This window comes from Rana temporaria, chromosome 2 (genome assembly GCF_905171775.1).
Source record: "Rana temporaria chromosome 2, aRanTem1.1, whole genome shotgun sequence".
In the NCBI taxonomy this organism is placed as follows: domain Eukaryota; kingdom Metazoa; phylum Chordata; class Amphibia; order Anura; family Ranidae; genus Rana; species Rana temporaria.
This window is the reverse complement of record NC_053490.1, coordinates 479,141,799-479,158,841: the sequence shown is the minus strand read 5'-3', so window position 1 is coordinate 479,158,841 and position 17,043 is coordinate 479,141,799. Positions and strand designations below refer to the sequence as shown.

The following is a 17,043-nucleotide window of genomic DNA, read 5'->3' as shown; positions in this document are numbered from 1 at the left end:
GCAATGTTTTAATGAAAATACAGGACCATATTTATACATATGGACGTTTAGGGGCTGCCCACATTGTGGGGATGGAGGAGCGTGCTGGCTTTTAGGGTAATGAAAAATAAGGTAAGTATTTTTTTTGTCCTGTTATAACCTCCTGGACTTACTAAGCAATATGGACTTACTAGCGGAGGGAGCAGGTTTTACAATCTGACTGGAGTTCAACTTTAAATTAATATTAAAGTCTAGGTTTTAAAAAAACACGTATTAAACTTATGAAACCCATCAACCTTGTTTTCCCCCTGCCAATATGCCTTGTGCCTGTTTTTATTGATGATTTTTTTGAATAAAGAAGCTTTTATCTGCATTATATGGGTATACAGCCATCCGATCTTCTTTCTTCACATAATATTAAAACCTTGTTTACATGTTATACTTACCTTCCCTGTGTAATGGTCTTGCACAAAGCGGCCTGGATCCTCCTTGTCTTGGGTCCCACGCTGGCGCTCCTGGCCCCTCACTTCTGCTGAGTGCCCCTACAGCAAGCAGCTTGCTGTGGGAGCACCCAAGCAGGCACACTCCCAAGCCATGACTCTGTGTGTCCATTCACACACAGAGCCGTGGCTTGACCCTGCCCACTCCATCTCCTGATTGACTCATTGGCTGTGATTGACTGCAAAAACCAATCAAGAGTGTGAGTCCCTGGAAAAGGGAGTTGCTCTTGTGAAGATTGTTGGATTGAGAAGGTGCTTAGGTAAATATTAGGGGGGGGGGGACTGGTGCGGCTGCTCCACACTGGAGGTTTTTGCAGAGAATGCATTAAGGTGAAAAACCTTGTGCCTTTACAACCACTTTAAGGTTTATATTTTGGGGAAACTTTCAGGTTAGGATGTTAAGTTTACAGGCTAAGTTGAAGTTAAAATGCAGGGTTCAATTTTGGGGTAATAATAATGTTATTTTTTTTTTTTATCATTTTTGCAGTAAAAAAAATATTTGTGCCACCATTTCTGACATTTTTCCTTCCATAGCAAAAGTAAGTGGTTGTAAAGTCTCATTAAAAAAAACAAAAAAAACAAAACAACAACCATGTTATACTTATCTCCTATGTGCAGTTGGTTTTGCACAGAGCAGCCTGGATCCTCCTCTTCTTGGGTCCCTCTTCGCTGCTCCTGGCCCCTCTCTCCTGTTGAGTGTCCCCACAGCAAACAGCCTGCTATGGGAGCACCCGAGCTGAGCTGCAGCTCCATGTGTCTATTCAGACACAGAGCTCCAATTAGGCCCCACCCCTTATCTCTCCCAATTGGCTTACTGAATTTGATTGACATCCACGGGAGCGAATGGTGCCACTGCTGTTTCTTAGCCAATCAGGAGGAAGAGATGGCTGAGGGACTTGTGGACATTGTAGGAAAGAGATGGGGCTCTGGTAAATGTAAGGGGATGCTGGGGAGGCTGCAACACAGGACACTTTTTATCTTAATGAATATAATGCATTAAAAAAAAAACTTCTGCCTTCACAACCCCTTTAAGCCAATAACAGATACCTAGGGATTCAGTTACTAAATGCAAATAGACTGTAATCACTGCAAGGGAAACGTCACAAGAACTTAGTAAAGGAGAAGAAGCTCTGCTGACTTCTATTATCCAATCGTGTAAGCAAAAATGCATTTTTTTTCTCCTTGCATATTATTGGGTATTCTGTGCAAAGTGAAATTTCACCACACAACTCTGGGGAAAATCTCCATGCACTGTCTCTTGCAAAGTGAACAACCTATTTGCCCTAGGACCTAGGTGAATCAAACCCCTAATGTACCCCAGGCAGGGGCGGACTGACCATTGAGTCACTCGGGCACTGCCCGAGGGCCCCATGTCACTAGGGGGCCTCATCAGGGTTGCCAGGCTCAGTAAAACCAGGGACAGTATGTAAAAATCTATGGGCCAGATTCACGTAGAATCGCGGCGGCGTAACGTATCCTAGATACGTTACACCGCCGCAATTTTTCATCGCAAGTGCCTGATTCACCAAGCACTTGCGATGAAAACCTACGCCGGCGGCCTCCGGCGCAAGGCGGGCCAATTTAAATGGGCGTGTGCCATTTAAACTAGGCGCGCTCCCACGCCGGACCTACTGCGCATGCTTTGTTTCTTAACTCCCGCCGTGCTTTGCGCGCTGTGACGTCATTTTTTTGAACGGCGACGCGCGTGGCGTAATTCCGTATTCCCAGACAGCTTACGCAAACGACGTTATTTTTTAAATTTCAACGCGGGAACGACGGCCATACTTTACACAGCAATACGATTGCTGTGTAAAGTTAAGGCACCAAAAAAACCGACTAACTTTGCGACGGGAAACTAGACTAGCGGCGACGTAGCGAACGCGAAAAAACGTCGGGGATCGCCGTAACTCCTAATTTGCATACCCGACGCTGGTTTACGACGCAAACTCCCCCCAGCGGCGACCGCGGTATTGCATCTTAAGATCCGACAGTGTAAAACAATTACACCTGTCGGATCTTAAGGCTATCTATGCGTAACTGATTCTATGCATAGATAGAAACAGAGATACGACGGCGTATCAGGAGATACGCCGTCGTATCTCATTTGTGAATCTGGCCCTATGTTTTTTTTACATCTGTCCCTGATATGTCTGAAACCAACATGCTTCTGATGTGAAAATCCCGAGATTTTAGCTGCCCCGCCTCTGCACTGCCTCCTGGTGTGGTGGCCATCTGTAAACCCAGGGGCCCCATAGTCTTCTATTGCCCGGGGGCCCCATGAGTTGTCAGTCCGCCCCTGACCCCAGGTAAAGGTGAACAAATGACTGCTTTTACTTGCTATGGTGACTCCAGCAGACTGATGATTTAGAAGTGTATATCCCATGACATCCCGTCTGTGGCTGCTGTTCCTGCAAGATAATAGAATCTAAAACTGCTAGATTTTCTGCATTCATTCTTGCAGGTTTGCTTATTCTTCTCACATCCTGGAATAATTGTACAAACCGCGTCTCCCAACAGTCAGGTTTCTGTGTTTTGGCTGAATTATTTTTAGTAGTTTTTTAAGTAGTAATCACTTTCAACCTAATTTTCTCTGTGTAACTACTCTTTATTCAAAAAATCCTGGAAAATAAATTATGCATTGAGGTGATCCTCGCAAAGTCAAGAATTGTTGATATTTCTTTCAAAGGTTTGGAAACACAGACCTAAGAATGACCTTATAATTCTAAGATTCTCTTTCAAGAATCTAAACAAGCTAAAGGTACATCTTGTTTTCTTTTTGCTTGCTTTTTTTGTACTGTCATTTTTGTATACCTGTTTTTATTAGTAGTGCTGTAGAAATGTACATTTTTTTTAATATATTTTTAGTTTACTGTCAGCAAATCATAGTTGTTTGTTGAGATAAAAAATTCAGATGGTGTATACAAGGCTTGTTTTGTTTCCCCCTGTAGAATTATGTCATTTGAAAGGAAACAATGGGCATCCATCAAAGTGAAACTTACAAGGACAACATCTCATTATTAGTAAACATTGTTTATAACCCTAGGAAGCATTTCTTCCTTCACCAAATGAAAGAGTAGAAGGAAAGTACTTTTTGTCATAAGAGAAATAAGAAACATTTTATTGCATTATGTGTTAAACCTTGTTTGCATATAAAAGAATGTGCACAGTGATCCTTTTTTCATAAGCAATTTTTTTCTGAACTGGAATAAGTTAGGTTAAAAAATATGTTTACAGCAATTGAATGTACATAAATGTGTGTTTAGTGTTTGAGGATATAAATTCAGATGTGTTAAATTGTACTGTTACCTCTACAGCACAGTCAACCGAATATTTTGTATGTTAGTACTTTGCAGTAATAGCTGTAATAATCATAGAATATTAGTTCCAATCACTAATTGTGTCTTTTCATTTTCCTAGAACATTGGCCCAGATTCTCAAAGGGCTTACGACGGCGCAACGCAATGTACGCCGTCGTAAGTCCTAATCTGGGCCGTCGTATCTATGCGACTGATTCTAAGAATCAGTTACGCATAGATATTCATTAGATCCAACAGGCGTAAGGCTCTTACGCTGTCGGATCTTAAATGCAATTTTTTTTTGCCGCTAGGTGTCGCCTCCGCCGTTTTCCCAGTCGAGTATGCAAATTAGCAAAATACGTGAATTCCCGAACGTACGCGCGGTCGACGCAGTGAAGTTACAACGTTTACGTTAGATTTGCGCCGCATAAAGTTGCCCCTGCTATATGAGGGGCAACCAATGTTAAGTATGGCCGTCGTTCCCGCGTCAAAATTTTCAAATTTACGTCGTTTGCGTAAGTCGTCCGTGAATGGGGCTGGACGCCATTTACGTTCATGTCAAAACCAATGACGTCCTTGCAACGTCATTTGGAGCAATGAATCCTGGGATATTTTCCGGACGGCGCATGCGCAGTACGTTCGGCGCTGGAACGCGCCTAATTTAAATGCTCCACGCCCCCTACCCGGCTAATTTGAATTAGGCGGGCTTGCGCTGGGTGATTTACGCTACGCCGCCGCAACTTTACAGGCAAGTTCTTTGTGAATAAAGCACTTGCCTGTAAAACTTGCGGCGGCGTAACGTAAACCAGATACGTTACGCCCCCACAGTTTTACGCCCATATACGAGAATCTGGGCCTTTGTGTAACAAAGCTTAAAGAAAAAGTAAAGGCAAAAAAAAATAAAAAAAAACCCTGCAAGACAAAGGCATAATGAGCTAGTATGCATAGCATATTAGCTCATTATGTAATACTCACCTCCGATCGAAGCCCCCGCAGCCGTCCTCGTACATGGCTCGGGCGGCCGACTTCTAGGTATTGCGGCTCCAGCCCTGTGATTGGGCAGAGCCGCGATGACGTCACTCCCACGCATGCACGTAGGAGCCGCCAGTCACGGCACAGCCTCCTTTAGGAACGGTACGATTGCTGTTGCTAAAGTAAGCCTGCAGCGTTGTCAGACATCTACAGGTAAGCCTTAATCTAGGCTTAACTGTAGGTTAAAGTGGTTAATATAGAGAAGGATGATCAGTGACATCACGCCTACAGCCACACCCCCTACAGTAAGAATCACTCCCTTAGGGCACACTTAACCCCTTAGTGCCCCCTAGTGGTTAACCCCTTCACTGCCAGTGTCATTTTCACAGCCATCAGTGCATTTTTATAGCACTTTTCGCTGTGAAAATGACAATGGTCCCAAAAATGTGTCAAAAGTGTCCGATGTGTCTGCCATAATGTCGCAGTCACGAACAAAATGATCGCCGCCATTACTAGTAAACAACATTTTTTTATAAAAAATGCCATAAAACTATCCCCTATTTTGTAAACGCTATAACTTTTGCACAGACCAATCAATAAACGCGTATTGCGAAAAATAAAAACCGCAGAGGTGATCAAATACCACCAAAATAAAGCTCTATTTGTGGGAAAAAAGGACGCCAATTTTGTTTGGGAGCCACCTCGCACAACCGTGCAATTGTCAGTTAAAGGCGACGCAGTGCCGAATCGCAAAACATGGCCAGATCCTTTACCTCTTTAAAGTAAAACCAGTGTGTATATGCAGTAAACCATGCTTGTTATTCTCACTGTGGAACCTAAGGGGTTATTTTTGTGCATTGTGTAAAAAGGCTGTTTGATCCTGTCTTCACTGATCCTCCCCTTCTTCCACAGTCCCCAATCCAGCTCTTGGCAATACAGAGCCTTGGGGGCACTCTGCACATGCTCAGTTGGTGTGACCAGCACAGTACCAATCAGCACTGTCCATTTAAATGAGAGCGACTCAAGCATGAGAGCATGTGGTTGCCATCATCCCTTAACCACTTCCGGACCGCCGCATGTACATATACGTCGGCAGAATGGCATGTACAGGCACATTGGCGTACCTGTACGTCCCTGCCTAGACGTGGATTGGGGGTCCGATCGGACCCCCCCGGTACTTGCGGCGGTCCTGGTGGCTCTGGGAGCGATCCGGGATGAGGGGGTGGCGGTTCATTTTTGTCCGCCCCCTCGCGATCGCTTCCCAGCCAATCCGCTTCCTCCTCCGCCCTCCTCTGCCTGAACTGTAAACACAGGCAGAGGAGGAAGTGATGTCACCGCTCCTCCCGCCGGTATTTTCGTCCAGCGGAGGAGCGGAGACATCATACAGTGAGTACACAAGCACTACACTGACACCTGTACACATAGGCACACAAATCCCCCCCCCCAGTCACCCCCCGATCACCCCCCAGCCCCCCTGTCACACTGTCACTAAATAGTAGTGATCATTTATTTACTGATCACTGCATTTAGTGTCAGTGTGACAGGCAGTTAGTGTCAGGCAGTTAGTGTTAGGTCCAGGGTAGCCCCCTACCCCCCCATAAAGGTTTTAACCCCTTGATCACCCCCTAGTTAACCCTTTCACCCCCCTTTTGCCAGCGTCACTAAGCGGTCGTTTTTCTGATCGCTGTATTAGTGTCGCTCGTGCCGCTAGGTAGCTAGTTATTTTTTGAGGTTCGCAGCCATGTTTTTATAGCGTTCGAAAATTTATGGGGGTATCTAACGCTATAAAAACATGGCGGCGAACCTCAAAAAATAACTGGCTACCTAGCGGCACTAGCGACACTAATACAGCGATCAGAAAAACGATCACTTAGTGACACTGGCAATAGGGGGTGAAAGGGTTAACTCTAGGGGCAATCAGGGGTTAAAACCTTTATTAGGTACCCCCATACATTTTCTAATAAAGGTTTTAACCCCTGATTGCCCCTAGAGTTAATCCTTTCACCCCCTATTGCCAGCGTCACTAAGCGATCGTTTTTCTGATCGCTGTATTAGTGTCGCTAGGTAGCTAGTTATTTTTTGAGGTTCGCCCGCCAGGTTTTTATAGCGTTAGGTACCCCCATACATTTTCTAATAAAGGTTTTAACCCCTGATTGCCCCTAGAGTTAACCCTTTCACCCCCTATTGCCAGCGTCACTAAGCGATCGTTTTTCTGATCGCTGTATTAGGGCGTGTACACACGGTCGAACATGTCCTCTGAAACTGGTCCGCGAACCAGATTCCGCGGACATGTCCGACCGTTTGTACGGCCTAGTGGACAGGTTTCCAGCGGACAAAAGTTTCTTAGCAAGCTAAGAAACTTGTCCGCTGGAAACATGTCCGTCGGACATGTCCGATGGTTAGTACACCTAATCGGACGCTGGTTATGACGTGTAACCAGCGTCCCGAAATCCCGCGCATGCGTCAAATTGATTCTACGCATTCGTGGAAGCATTGCACTTCCGTGTTTGAGAACGTTGGTGTCTTCTACGTCACTGCGTTCTCTGTCCGCGAGGATTTTGGTCTGATGGTGTGTACACACATCAGACCAAAAGCTCCCAGGAGACATGTCCGATGAAAACGGGGTCATGTGATCACATATTCTCAGTCTTAGAGCCAGCTGGGGACAGCTGAAGCATTGACCTGATGCTGTTGCCATATAGGGGAGTATGTATGTTTACTTTTTTTTTATTTCCCACACATGTTTTACTATTACAAAAAAGTTTCAGCTTAAAACAATCCTTTTGTATGCAGTAACACAGGGACAGGGCACTGAGGGTAGCAGACAGTCCTGTTTGGCTGTGACAAACATGTTGTGGTGCTGAGTCAGAGGGCTGAGGGGCACCAGTAGGCAGAAGAATTAGAAGTAGTCACTGTTTTTGCGGCAATCACTTACCTATGTATGGCAACAGCATTAAGTGGTCTGTGACAGTGTCCTCCAGGCCAGGCTCTGACCATACCAAAGGTGCAAATAGGCATCAGGAAAACATGATGTAGAGTGCAGTGGGAGGGACTACAGGCAATGCGAAATGTCACTGTGATACATTGGACTGGATGGCAGGTAGATTGATCTGTCAGCCCAGCCTGGCCATGTTCTGTGCGAATCACTGCCAGCCTGGTGCCAGCCTACCAGGGCTGTCTTAAAGGAGTTGTAAAGGAAATAATTTTTTGCCTAAAAGGTAGACAAGGTAGACAGACAGAATAGTATAATGATTCTGTTAAAAAACAAGTAAATACCTATTCAATTCCTTCATCTATATCACCTCCGGCGTTCTAGTTTCTGTTCTCTCATTCACTTCCTGGTTTGCATCGCTCGTTCATGTAAAAACTACATTTCCCAGTATGCATTGCGGCACGCCCAGTAATTCACACCTCCTTGAAGTCTCTAACACATAGAGAGCGTCCTGCCGCACAGGACTGGGGCTGCTTTTGCTAATCTCATGCGTGTTAGTAAACGTTTGGTGAGAGACGATTCACGCTTTTCAATCTGTTACAGCGTGATGAATGTGCTATCTCCATTACAAATGCTACTTTTACCGAAGGTGCGCTCCCGTCTCATACTTTATTCTAAAAAGGAAATGTTTTTATTTTTGTGCAAGAAAAAAAAAGAAATGTACCCCTCATAGTCTAAGTAAAATCGTTTTCTCATTTACCATCTAGAGGCATTTACATGGGTTAAATATGTGCAGGAAGTCAGTTGGGAGCACTTTCCTCTATTTTCCATAAAAAGTAGCCTAGTTTGCAACACATCCTTAACAACACACAACATTTAATTGCAACATTTAATTAACCAATTAGTCTCTTAAACACTGCAGTCTATTCATGGTTTTCAATCTTCTCCATTTCAGAAATACTGCTGTAACTATATGAATGAATATACGGTTAGCCTACAATGAATGGCATTTACAGTTTAACAGCTTTTGCCAAAGTGATATTAAAACACCTTGGGCTAGACTCAGCATTGATTTACGCCGGTGTATCTATAGATACGCCGCGTAAATTCAAAGCTGCGCCGGCGTATCTTCTTTCTGTATTCAGAAAGCAAGATACGCCGAAATTAGCCTCTTACACCGTCGTATCTTAGGGTGCATATTTACGCTGGCCGCTAGGTGGCGCTTCCGTTGTTTTCGGCGTAGAATATGCAAATGACCTAGATACGGCGATTCACAAACGTACGTGCGCCCGGCGAATTTTTTTTACGTAGTTTGCGTAAGGCTTTTCTGGCATAACGTTGCTCCTGCTTCTATGAGGCGTACGCAATGTTAAGTATGGACGTCGTTCCCGCGTCAAATTTGGAATTTTTTACGTCGTTGAATAGGGCTGGACGTAGTTTACGTCCACGTCGAAACCAATACGTCCTTGCGGCGTACTTTGGAGCAATGCACACTGGGATATGTACACGGACGGCGCATGCGCTGTTCATAAAAAACGTCCATCACGTCGGGTCACCACCCATTTACATAAAACACGCCCCCCCTCATCCTCATTTGAATTAGGTGCGCTTACGCCGGCCCCATTTACGCTACGCCGCCGTAACTTAGGAGGCAAGTGCTTTGTGAATACAGCACTTGCCTCTCTGATTTACGGCGGTGTAGCGTAAATATGATACGCTACGCCGCCGTAACAATGCGCCCGGCTACCTGAATCTAGCCCTTTGTATGATAAAGTTTGCTCTTCTGTGTTAGAATGGCATACCTACATATCTTAGTAGTTGGATCTTCCTTTTTTGGTTTGTTTTAAATAGAGCGGAGAAGAATAAAAATGTATGTTGGTGTAAGTAGGACATGTTAGGTATTTTTAATCTAAATGTATCACTTTAACAGCTTTAACCACTTGCTGTCTGCCCGCCGTCGATTGACAGCGGCAGAATGGTACTCCTGCGCAAATCAGCGGGAAATTTAAGGAGTATACTGGGCACACGCGCCTGCCGTGTGAAGTAGGATCCAATGCGTGTGGCCACTGGCTACCCATGATCGCTCCTGAGAAGGACAGAGCAGAGATCTGTCAATGTAAACAGACAGATCTACATTCTGTCAGGGGTGAGGAGACCGATCTGTTGTTCCTACTATCCTATCTATCCCCTATTTTGTAGACGCTATAACTTTGCGTTTTTTTAACCAAAAATATGTAGAATAATACATATCGGCCTAAACTGAGGAAGAAATTCGTTTTTTTGATATATTTTTGGGGGATATTTATTATAGCAAAAAGTAAAAAATATTGCTTTTTTTTTTTTAATTTTTGATTATAGCACAAAAAATAAAAACTGAGGTGATCAAATGCCATAAAAAAAACTCTATTTGTGGGAAAATTTTAGTTTGGGTACTTTTGGCCTGAAGTGGTTAACTTTTCCCCACTTTACCCCACTGATTTCTCTGTGTTCATTGGTGGGTTTTACTATTGCCTTTTCTCCTTTTGATCCTGTGTCACCGGGAAAAGGATACAGGAAAAAATTCCCAATGGGAACTCATGCAAATTAAAAACGTGACAAAGATTAAAAGAATAGAAAAAGTGTGACAAAGATTCTATCCCTTTCCCACTCTTTTCCCCAAAGTTGGGTTTTAATGATTATCCCATTGATGCCCATCTTGAATAGTTACATTTCATTGGTTAAAGAGTGGGAATCACCACTATGATATGTCAAAGCATCATACTAAAATTGTGTTTTGTTGTTGACATAGCAGAGAACCTAGAATATGAATGTCTTTTGTACCCTTGGTTCGTGCAAGAATTTATTTTTTCTGCAGTAACTAAATTGGTTCAAACTTTTATTTTCCTCAAGCAGATTGGAAAGCACAACAAACCACTAAAGTCTCTCACAGGCCATTAATGTTTGCCAGCTTCAGGCAGTAGAATATCCTATTTTGTTCTACTGTATATACAGTACCACCTCTGTAACTTGTCTGCCAGTAATGTCATTTCTTCCAGCTGCTTACACTTCAGCTCTCTTTCTGTAATATACCTGATTTTTCTTTAAAAGAACAAGTCACCAGTGAGCATTGCAGCAATGTGAATCACCATACTTGACTTGGTATAGTAGTGTAGCCACATCGCACAGAGATTACTTATTTTCTTATTTATTACTTGCATTCTTCCTGGCAGAAGAGAAGTGTCAGGCTGCAAAGCCTTCCTATTTGCTGCTACCTGGGTTTAGCACTGTTTAATATCACCCAGAAATTTCCTATATACCAAAGGTGTTGTCAGGATTACATTGAGAGCCCATTCACTCCTATGTGCAGTGGCGTATCTAGGGTATGGCAGCCATGGCAAGTGCCATGGGCGCCATATGAAGGGGGCGCTGTTGAGTGGCTGGGCAGCAAGGCACTTACCAGGGTCTGAGGGTCTCTTTATCCCTCCTCCCGAGCATAGGCAGGATCTCCTTTTCAGCACCTTTGCTAATGGACAATGGCAGCGCTATCCCTGCTGCGTTCAGACACAGCCCTCCCCTGTTCTTCCAGGCTCTCCCATTCCATCTGGTCGGATTGGCAGCGCACAAAGAAGAGGGAAGAACATCAGTTTCTCCCTCTCCTCTGTGAAAACTGAGGCCTAAAGGGATAAAGATTTCATGACTTCCAGTATTGGTTCTGCATTTACCTGGCCTTGGAGGGCAGAGGAGGGATCAGGGGTCTAATAAACCCCAGATTTCTCCATAAAGAGGATATGTCACTACCCAAGGTATCACAAGGGATGATAAATATCACTAGTTTTGTTAGCTGTTTTTTTTTGTTATGTTTATCTGAAAGAAGGTTTTCAAATGTTTCGACAGGGGCGCAGTTTCAGTGCTTGCCATAGGCGCCATTTTCACTAGATACGCCTCTGCCTATGTGCATGCAGTGCATTGCATCTGATGACAAACATGCTTATGTGTGATTAGCCCCTTTTAGTTATATTTGAACCAGAGATATAGAAATAATTGCATCTGTGCTACAATGCATTTTCATGCAGGAAAATACATGTTTTACTACAAGAAAATGGATAAATGTGACTACAGTGGAACATCGGATTGTGAGTAACGTGGCTAACGAGCGTTTTGCAATTATTTAAAAAAAATCCTGACTCGGTTTGCGAGTGTTGTCTTGAAAAACGAGCCGGAATAAAGCCATGGCATTTGGCCAGAGGTGCTGGGGCATTGGAAACACTTATAAACACTCAGAAATACTTGGAAATACTCAGTTCCTGAGTGTTTCCAAGCCTTTCCGAGAGTTTACGAATGCAGCAGAACGGTCTCTGAGTATTTTCGTGTCTCTTCAGCGCCCCCCACCTCTGGCCAGATGCGGTATTGCATTATTACTCACACCTGCCCACTGCCATTCCTGAGCAAGCTCTGCACTGGTGGTGCCCCGATCCTGCAGCTGAATCAACTGTAGGAGACGGTCCTGGTGCTACCTAGACTTTCTTGGGTGCCTTGAAGCATTCTTCAAAAATGCAGTGGAATTATTATTATTTTTTTTTTATGGGATTAAGTTCATTTTCATGTCAAAGAGGGACGTTGCAATCAATTTCAATTCATCTGATCACTATTCCTAACATTCTGCAGTATATGCAAATTGCCATCATAAAAACTGAGGCAGCAGACTTTGGGGTCAATTCACAAAGCTTTTTTTGCCGATACCGGTCGTTATGTAAACGATTTCACACGTTATTGAATCAAGTCCAATTCACTAAACGATTTAACGCTTGTAAAAATCATCAAATAACGTTTCACTACACAGAACCGATATTTTTAGTTTTGAGTCGTTATTGAACGTATTGATCGTTGTTTTAACGACTCAAATCGTTAAATATGTACAGAAGTGCAATTCACAAAGGTTTTTTAGACAATTAACGATCGCTAAGCAATCGTTAAATAAGCACCTCCCTGAGGGTGGCGTTATGACATTTCCCAGGCGATATTTCATTTGTTGAGAGGAATTTTTTGGCGGTTTAGGCTTGTGGTAAATTTTGTTAGGAGTTTTGTGCAAGATGGAACCATTTGGATGTGCTCTATTTGAACTGAAACTGATCCAGAGGCGAAGAAGGACACGTCAGAATGTCGTTCAGATAGAGAAACGTGTATTTCGTTCACGTACCTTTTTGGATCAATTTTCTGAAACCCAGGTGATAGCCAAATTCAGATTATCCTCTCCCATGATATATTCCCTGTATGATGAAATACACTTGGCCCTAGAAACACGCACGCGGAGAAGTAATGCAGTACCAGGTCTTGTGCGTTTTTTGGCAGTACTTCATTTTTTAGGAAAGGCCTCATACCAACATGTCAGTGGTGAGATTGTTGGCATCTCACAACCCAGTTTTTCCCGCTGCTTGGTCGAGGTCCTGCAAGCACTGCGACAACTTGCTCCAAAATACATTCATATGGGCAAGTCACGTGAAGAGCGGGATCAAATAAAACGTGGTTTTTTTGACCTAGCAGGAATGCCCAATGTCATTGGGGCAATAGACTGCACCCATGTGCCATTATGTCCCCCATCAGAACAGGAGCACATCTACCGAAACCGTAAGGCTTACCATTCCCTCAACATCCAGGTGATCTGTGATTCAAACCTCATAATCCGTGATGTTGTCACCGGCTTTCCAGGATCCTGTCATGATGCCCATATATTGCGCCAATCGGGAATATATGATACTCTGGACAAGGACTTAGAAAATAATGGATGGCTGCTGGGTAAGTGTGCTCCACTGTTTATTTTATGGTGTGTTTTCCAGTTATAAATGCGTATTTATTTTTTTATTCCATACTAGACTGACATTAGTGCTATATCAGTAACATGACAGCTCAACAGCTTTACATTAATCAGTATTTCAAAAACATGTAATAATAAACTCAGAATTTAAATGTCCAAAATACTTTCAAGTACTTTTTAGTTAGCTATCACCTGGTTCAAGGTCCACAAATCTTTCCTTTCTCATGTGAGGTGTATTGTTGTTCCACATGTTCCGTGTGCACTGAAAAGTAGTCACTACTTCAAGCTTGCTTAAGTGATGTATTACACTATCATATTAAGACATCACATGAGAGAGCTAGGAACTACTTATCAAAACACACATGACCAAGGTGTGCCAAAGAAGCCACCCACCAGAATTAAGTACAGTACCTATATGTAAATGATTGCAGCATAAGATGCAACAATTGTGTCAGTAGTTGATTTACTTGAATGTATAGTTAATATTTAAATCTGGGAGTTCAACACTATCCCTTCGGTTATCCCCCCAATATGCATAACATCAAGCAGCACTACCAAGCACAACAATCACCCCCCCCCCCCATTGTGCATATGTATTGTACATGAAAGAGACATGTCCCTCTGGTTCTCCGTTATAGTCCCATATGAGGTCTGCACTATAGTATTGAAATATTTATGACAGGCAGACTTTTCCTCCAGCATGTTTTTTTTTAATAACATTCACATGCACTACAGTAATCATGGCCCACAACTGTGGTATGCTGTTGTGTTGTGAGTTAAGTACCATTAATGCTCAATCAAAAGTACAAATCCAGAACCTTGCCCCCCAAATAATTTTAAAATGTGCTTTATTAGACGTATGTTATCCATATGTGACTAACAATGGAAAATTTTCTAAAATGACCACACAATTGGCCACTACATCATGTGATTTAGCATGATTTCTTCTATACTTACAAATACATTTATATTGTTTTAAAATTTATAGGAGATGCTGGTTACCCCTGTCTACCATGGCTCTTAACACCTATCAACAGGCCATCCTCTCCTGCAGAAGCAGCTTACAATGTTGCTCATACAAAAACAAGAGTGGTTATCGAAAGATGCTTTGGTGTCCTAAAGAGCCGTTTCCGTTGCATGTCCTTGTCTGGTGGATTCCTTCAGTATTCCCCCAGTAAGGTAGCTGATATGTTCCTAGCATGCAGCATTCTCCATAACATTGCAAGGCATGGAGGACTACAAGAGGAACTAGACACCACAGTGGAGGATGACATGCCCACAATTCCAGTGGAAAATGATCACAGGGGAAACGCAGCAAGAAGTAAACTGATTACAAACTATTTTTCAGGTAATAAACCACCGTAACATGTTTTTAATTTTCCAAACATCATCAGAAATGATCACAAACTTGCATTATTAAGTTGAAGAGACAGACATGCTGTAAAATGAATTATTTGGGCTGATCTTGTTTATCAATGTCAAATCTTAACCAATGATGTTTTTTTTATGATTTCAGGTTAACTCAACTCTAAAAACTTTGGAGAACTAACATAAAATTAAGACAAGAGTACAAAAATTGCAAAAAAATGATTCTTTATTTTGTTTTTGTATTTTCACTTTGTTTTACTTCTTTTGCATTTATTTTTTATCTTGTAAAACATTGAACATTAACAGTTTCAAACATATAAAATAAAAGTTTCACTTAAAAGTCTTCTACAAAATCTAAATTGTGTTTGAATTCTTTATTGCAACAAGTGTAAGTGTGGGTTATACACGCAAAAATTCTGTTCATCTGCTAATAAGTACCAACATTTTTTTGACATTAGTGAGAAGCAATAAAATAGAAGACCGAACTGTGTGCCAAAGACAGTTGAAATGCTGCAGTTGCCTGAAACCATGTCCTTGCCAGAAAGATGGTGAATGAAATGAGTGCTGTTAACTGCGTTGTGTGGGAGAGGGGAGAAATGAAATAAAACTAAAATAAATACCACCAATTGACGTAATGGCAGATGGCTATAGCCAACCTAAGGTAAGGAGAGTAAGTGACCTGTAAAGAAGCCGTTGATATGCAAACCATTAAATAACACAATAATTGAATCATAATATTATATTTTTGGTGTTATTTATTGTTTTGTATATCATCACCTTCATCACTGGTCACTTAACTCTACCTTTGGTTGCCTATAGTCATCTACCATTACCCCAAATGTTACATATATTTTAATTTCTCCTCTCCACCCCACACCGCAGTTACCATTACTCATTTCATTACTGAGAAACAATGCACGTTAGTTAAAATGTTAACTATTCCACGCAGGGCATTTGAAAGATGGAATAGCGGTTGTCTACAAATTGCAGAAACATTTTTAACCTCATTAGTCAGGAAATGATACCTACATTCCATACCAATAACATGTGGTTTCAAAAGTAACAGAAGTCAAATTACAGCCAACACAACATCAAAAATATATGGTTGGGCAAGATGGAGTATGCAACCATTTGGATGTTTGTTTTTTTAATATGAATCAAACTACCGGCGAAGAAGACGACGTCAGCAACTAAAATATGTATATTTTGTTTTAAACTTTACAGAAACACAGGTGATATCGAGATTGCAATTATCAGCTACTTTGCTTTATTCTTCATAGGAGAAAATACACATTACTTTTGAAAACCACACAGAGAAACATGGTCCTTGCTGTGACAACAACAATGGATGGCGCATTTTAGTCACAGAGTACAGATACAAATCCAAGCACTTGAGTGAAAATATCAATAATTTACATCCACGTTGATAAAATATAAAAAAAAAAAATTTAGATCCAATAGTGTGCCTTCCTGACGAAAGAAAAGCATGACAAACCTGTCACATTTTCTGCTGTGACAAAGGGTGTCTGTTTCAAATGCGTAGACGTGATGTTATGTGATGTATTCTCCTATTAAACGAATATGATTGATGATTTTATGTAGTGCTGATGAATTATATCTCTACTCTGTAACTTCAACTCTAGTATTATTGATAGTTCACTTCTACTTTTCAACAATCCTACCACTTTTTTGCCTTACAACAAAAAAATGGTTCTGCTTTTGAACAAAAAATATACATGTTAAAACAAATATTTGACAATATTGTTGCACTTGCATTTCAACGTGTATATACAAACAATTATGAAAACCGTAATGATAACAGTAATGAATACTAGAACATGCTTGATAGATAAAAATAGATTTCACATAATTCTCAACCTTTTTTGAAATGTTTTCAGAGGCAATAATGTCATAGAAAAAATCCCATATAACATTAATTGTATATCTATTGAAAATAAAATCAAAGCTACATAACTGTCTAAAGACGTTTCATTGGTCATCCAACCAGCTTGATCAATGATGGCCATTGAAACATCTAAACTCAAATACAAACGTCATGTTGATTACACATATTTGGTACAGATCTGCAACAACATGGTCAAATGACATATTTAACTGGAAAAAGCATCTATATAGCAGTCAACTTTGGGCAATATATGACTTAACAATGTTGCGTGCTGAGTAAAAATTTAAAGAACAAATGTT

At 41.8% G+C, this 17,043-nt stretch overlaps 1 protein-coding gene across 2 annotated transcripts; it reads left to right on the top strand.

The window, feature by feature from the left end:
- Positions 1-12,359: 12,359 nt before the first annotated feature.
- On the top strand, positions 12,360-15,023 carry LOC120927832 (putative nuclease HARBI1). Of its 2 annotated transcripts, XM_040338755.1 has the most exons (3): positions 12,360-13,451; positions 14,459-14,818; positions 14,987-15,023. In XM_040338755.1, exons 1-3 carry the CDS (start codon positions 12,749-12,751, stop codon positions 14,989-14,991), a joined length of 1,068 nt encoding a protein of 355 aa, XP_040194689.1. In that variant the 5' UTR covers positions 12,360-12,748; the 3' UTR covers positions 14,992-15,023. The 2 variants fall into 2 exon arrangements, with proteins under 2 accessions (XP_040194689.1, XP_040194688.1); XM_040338754.1 differs by lacking the exon at positions 14,987-15,023 and having other exon boundaries at positions 14,459-14,980.
- Positions 15,024-17,043: the final 2,020 nt, after the last annotated feature.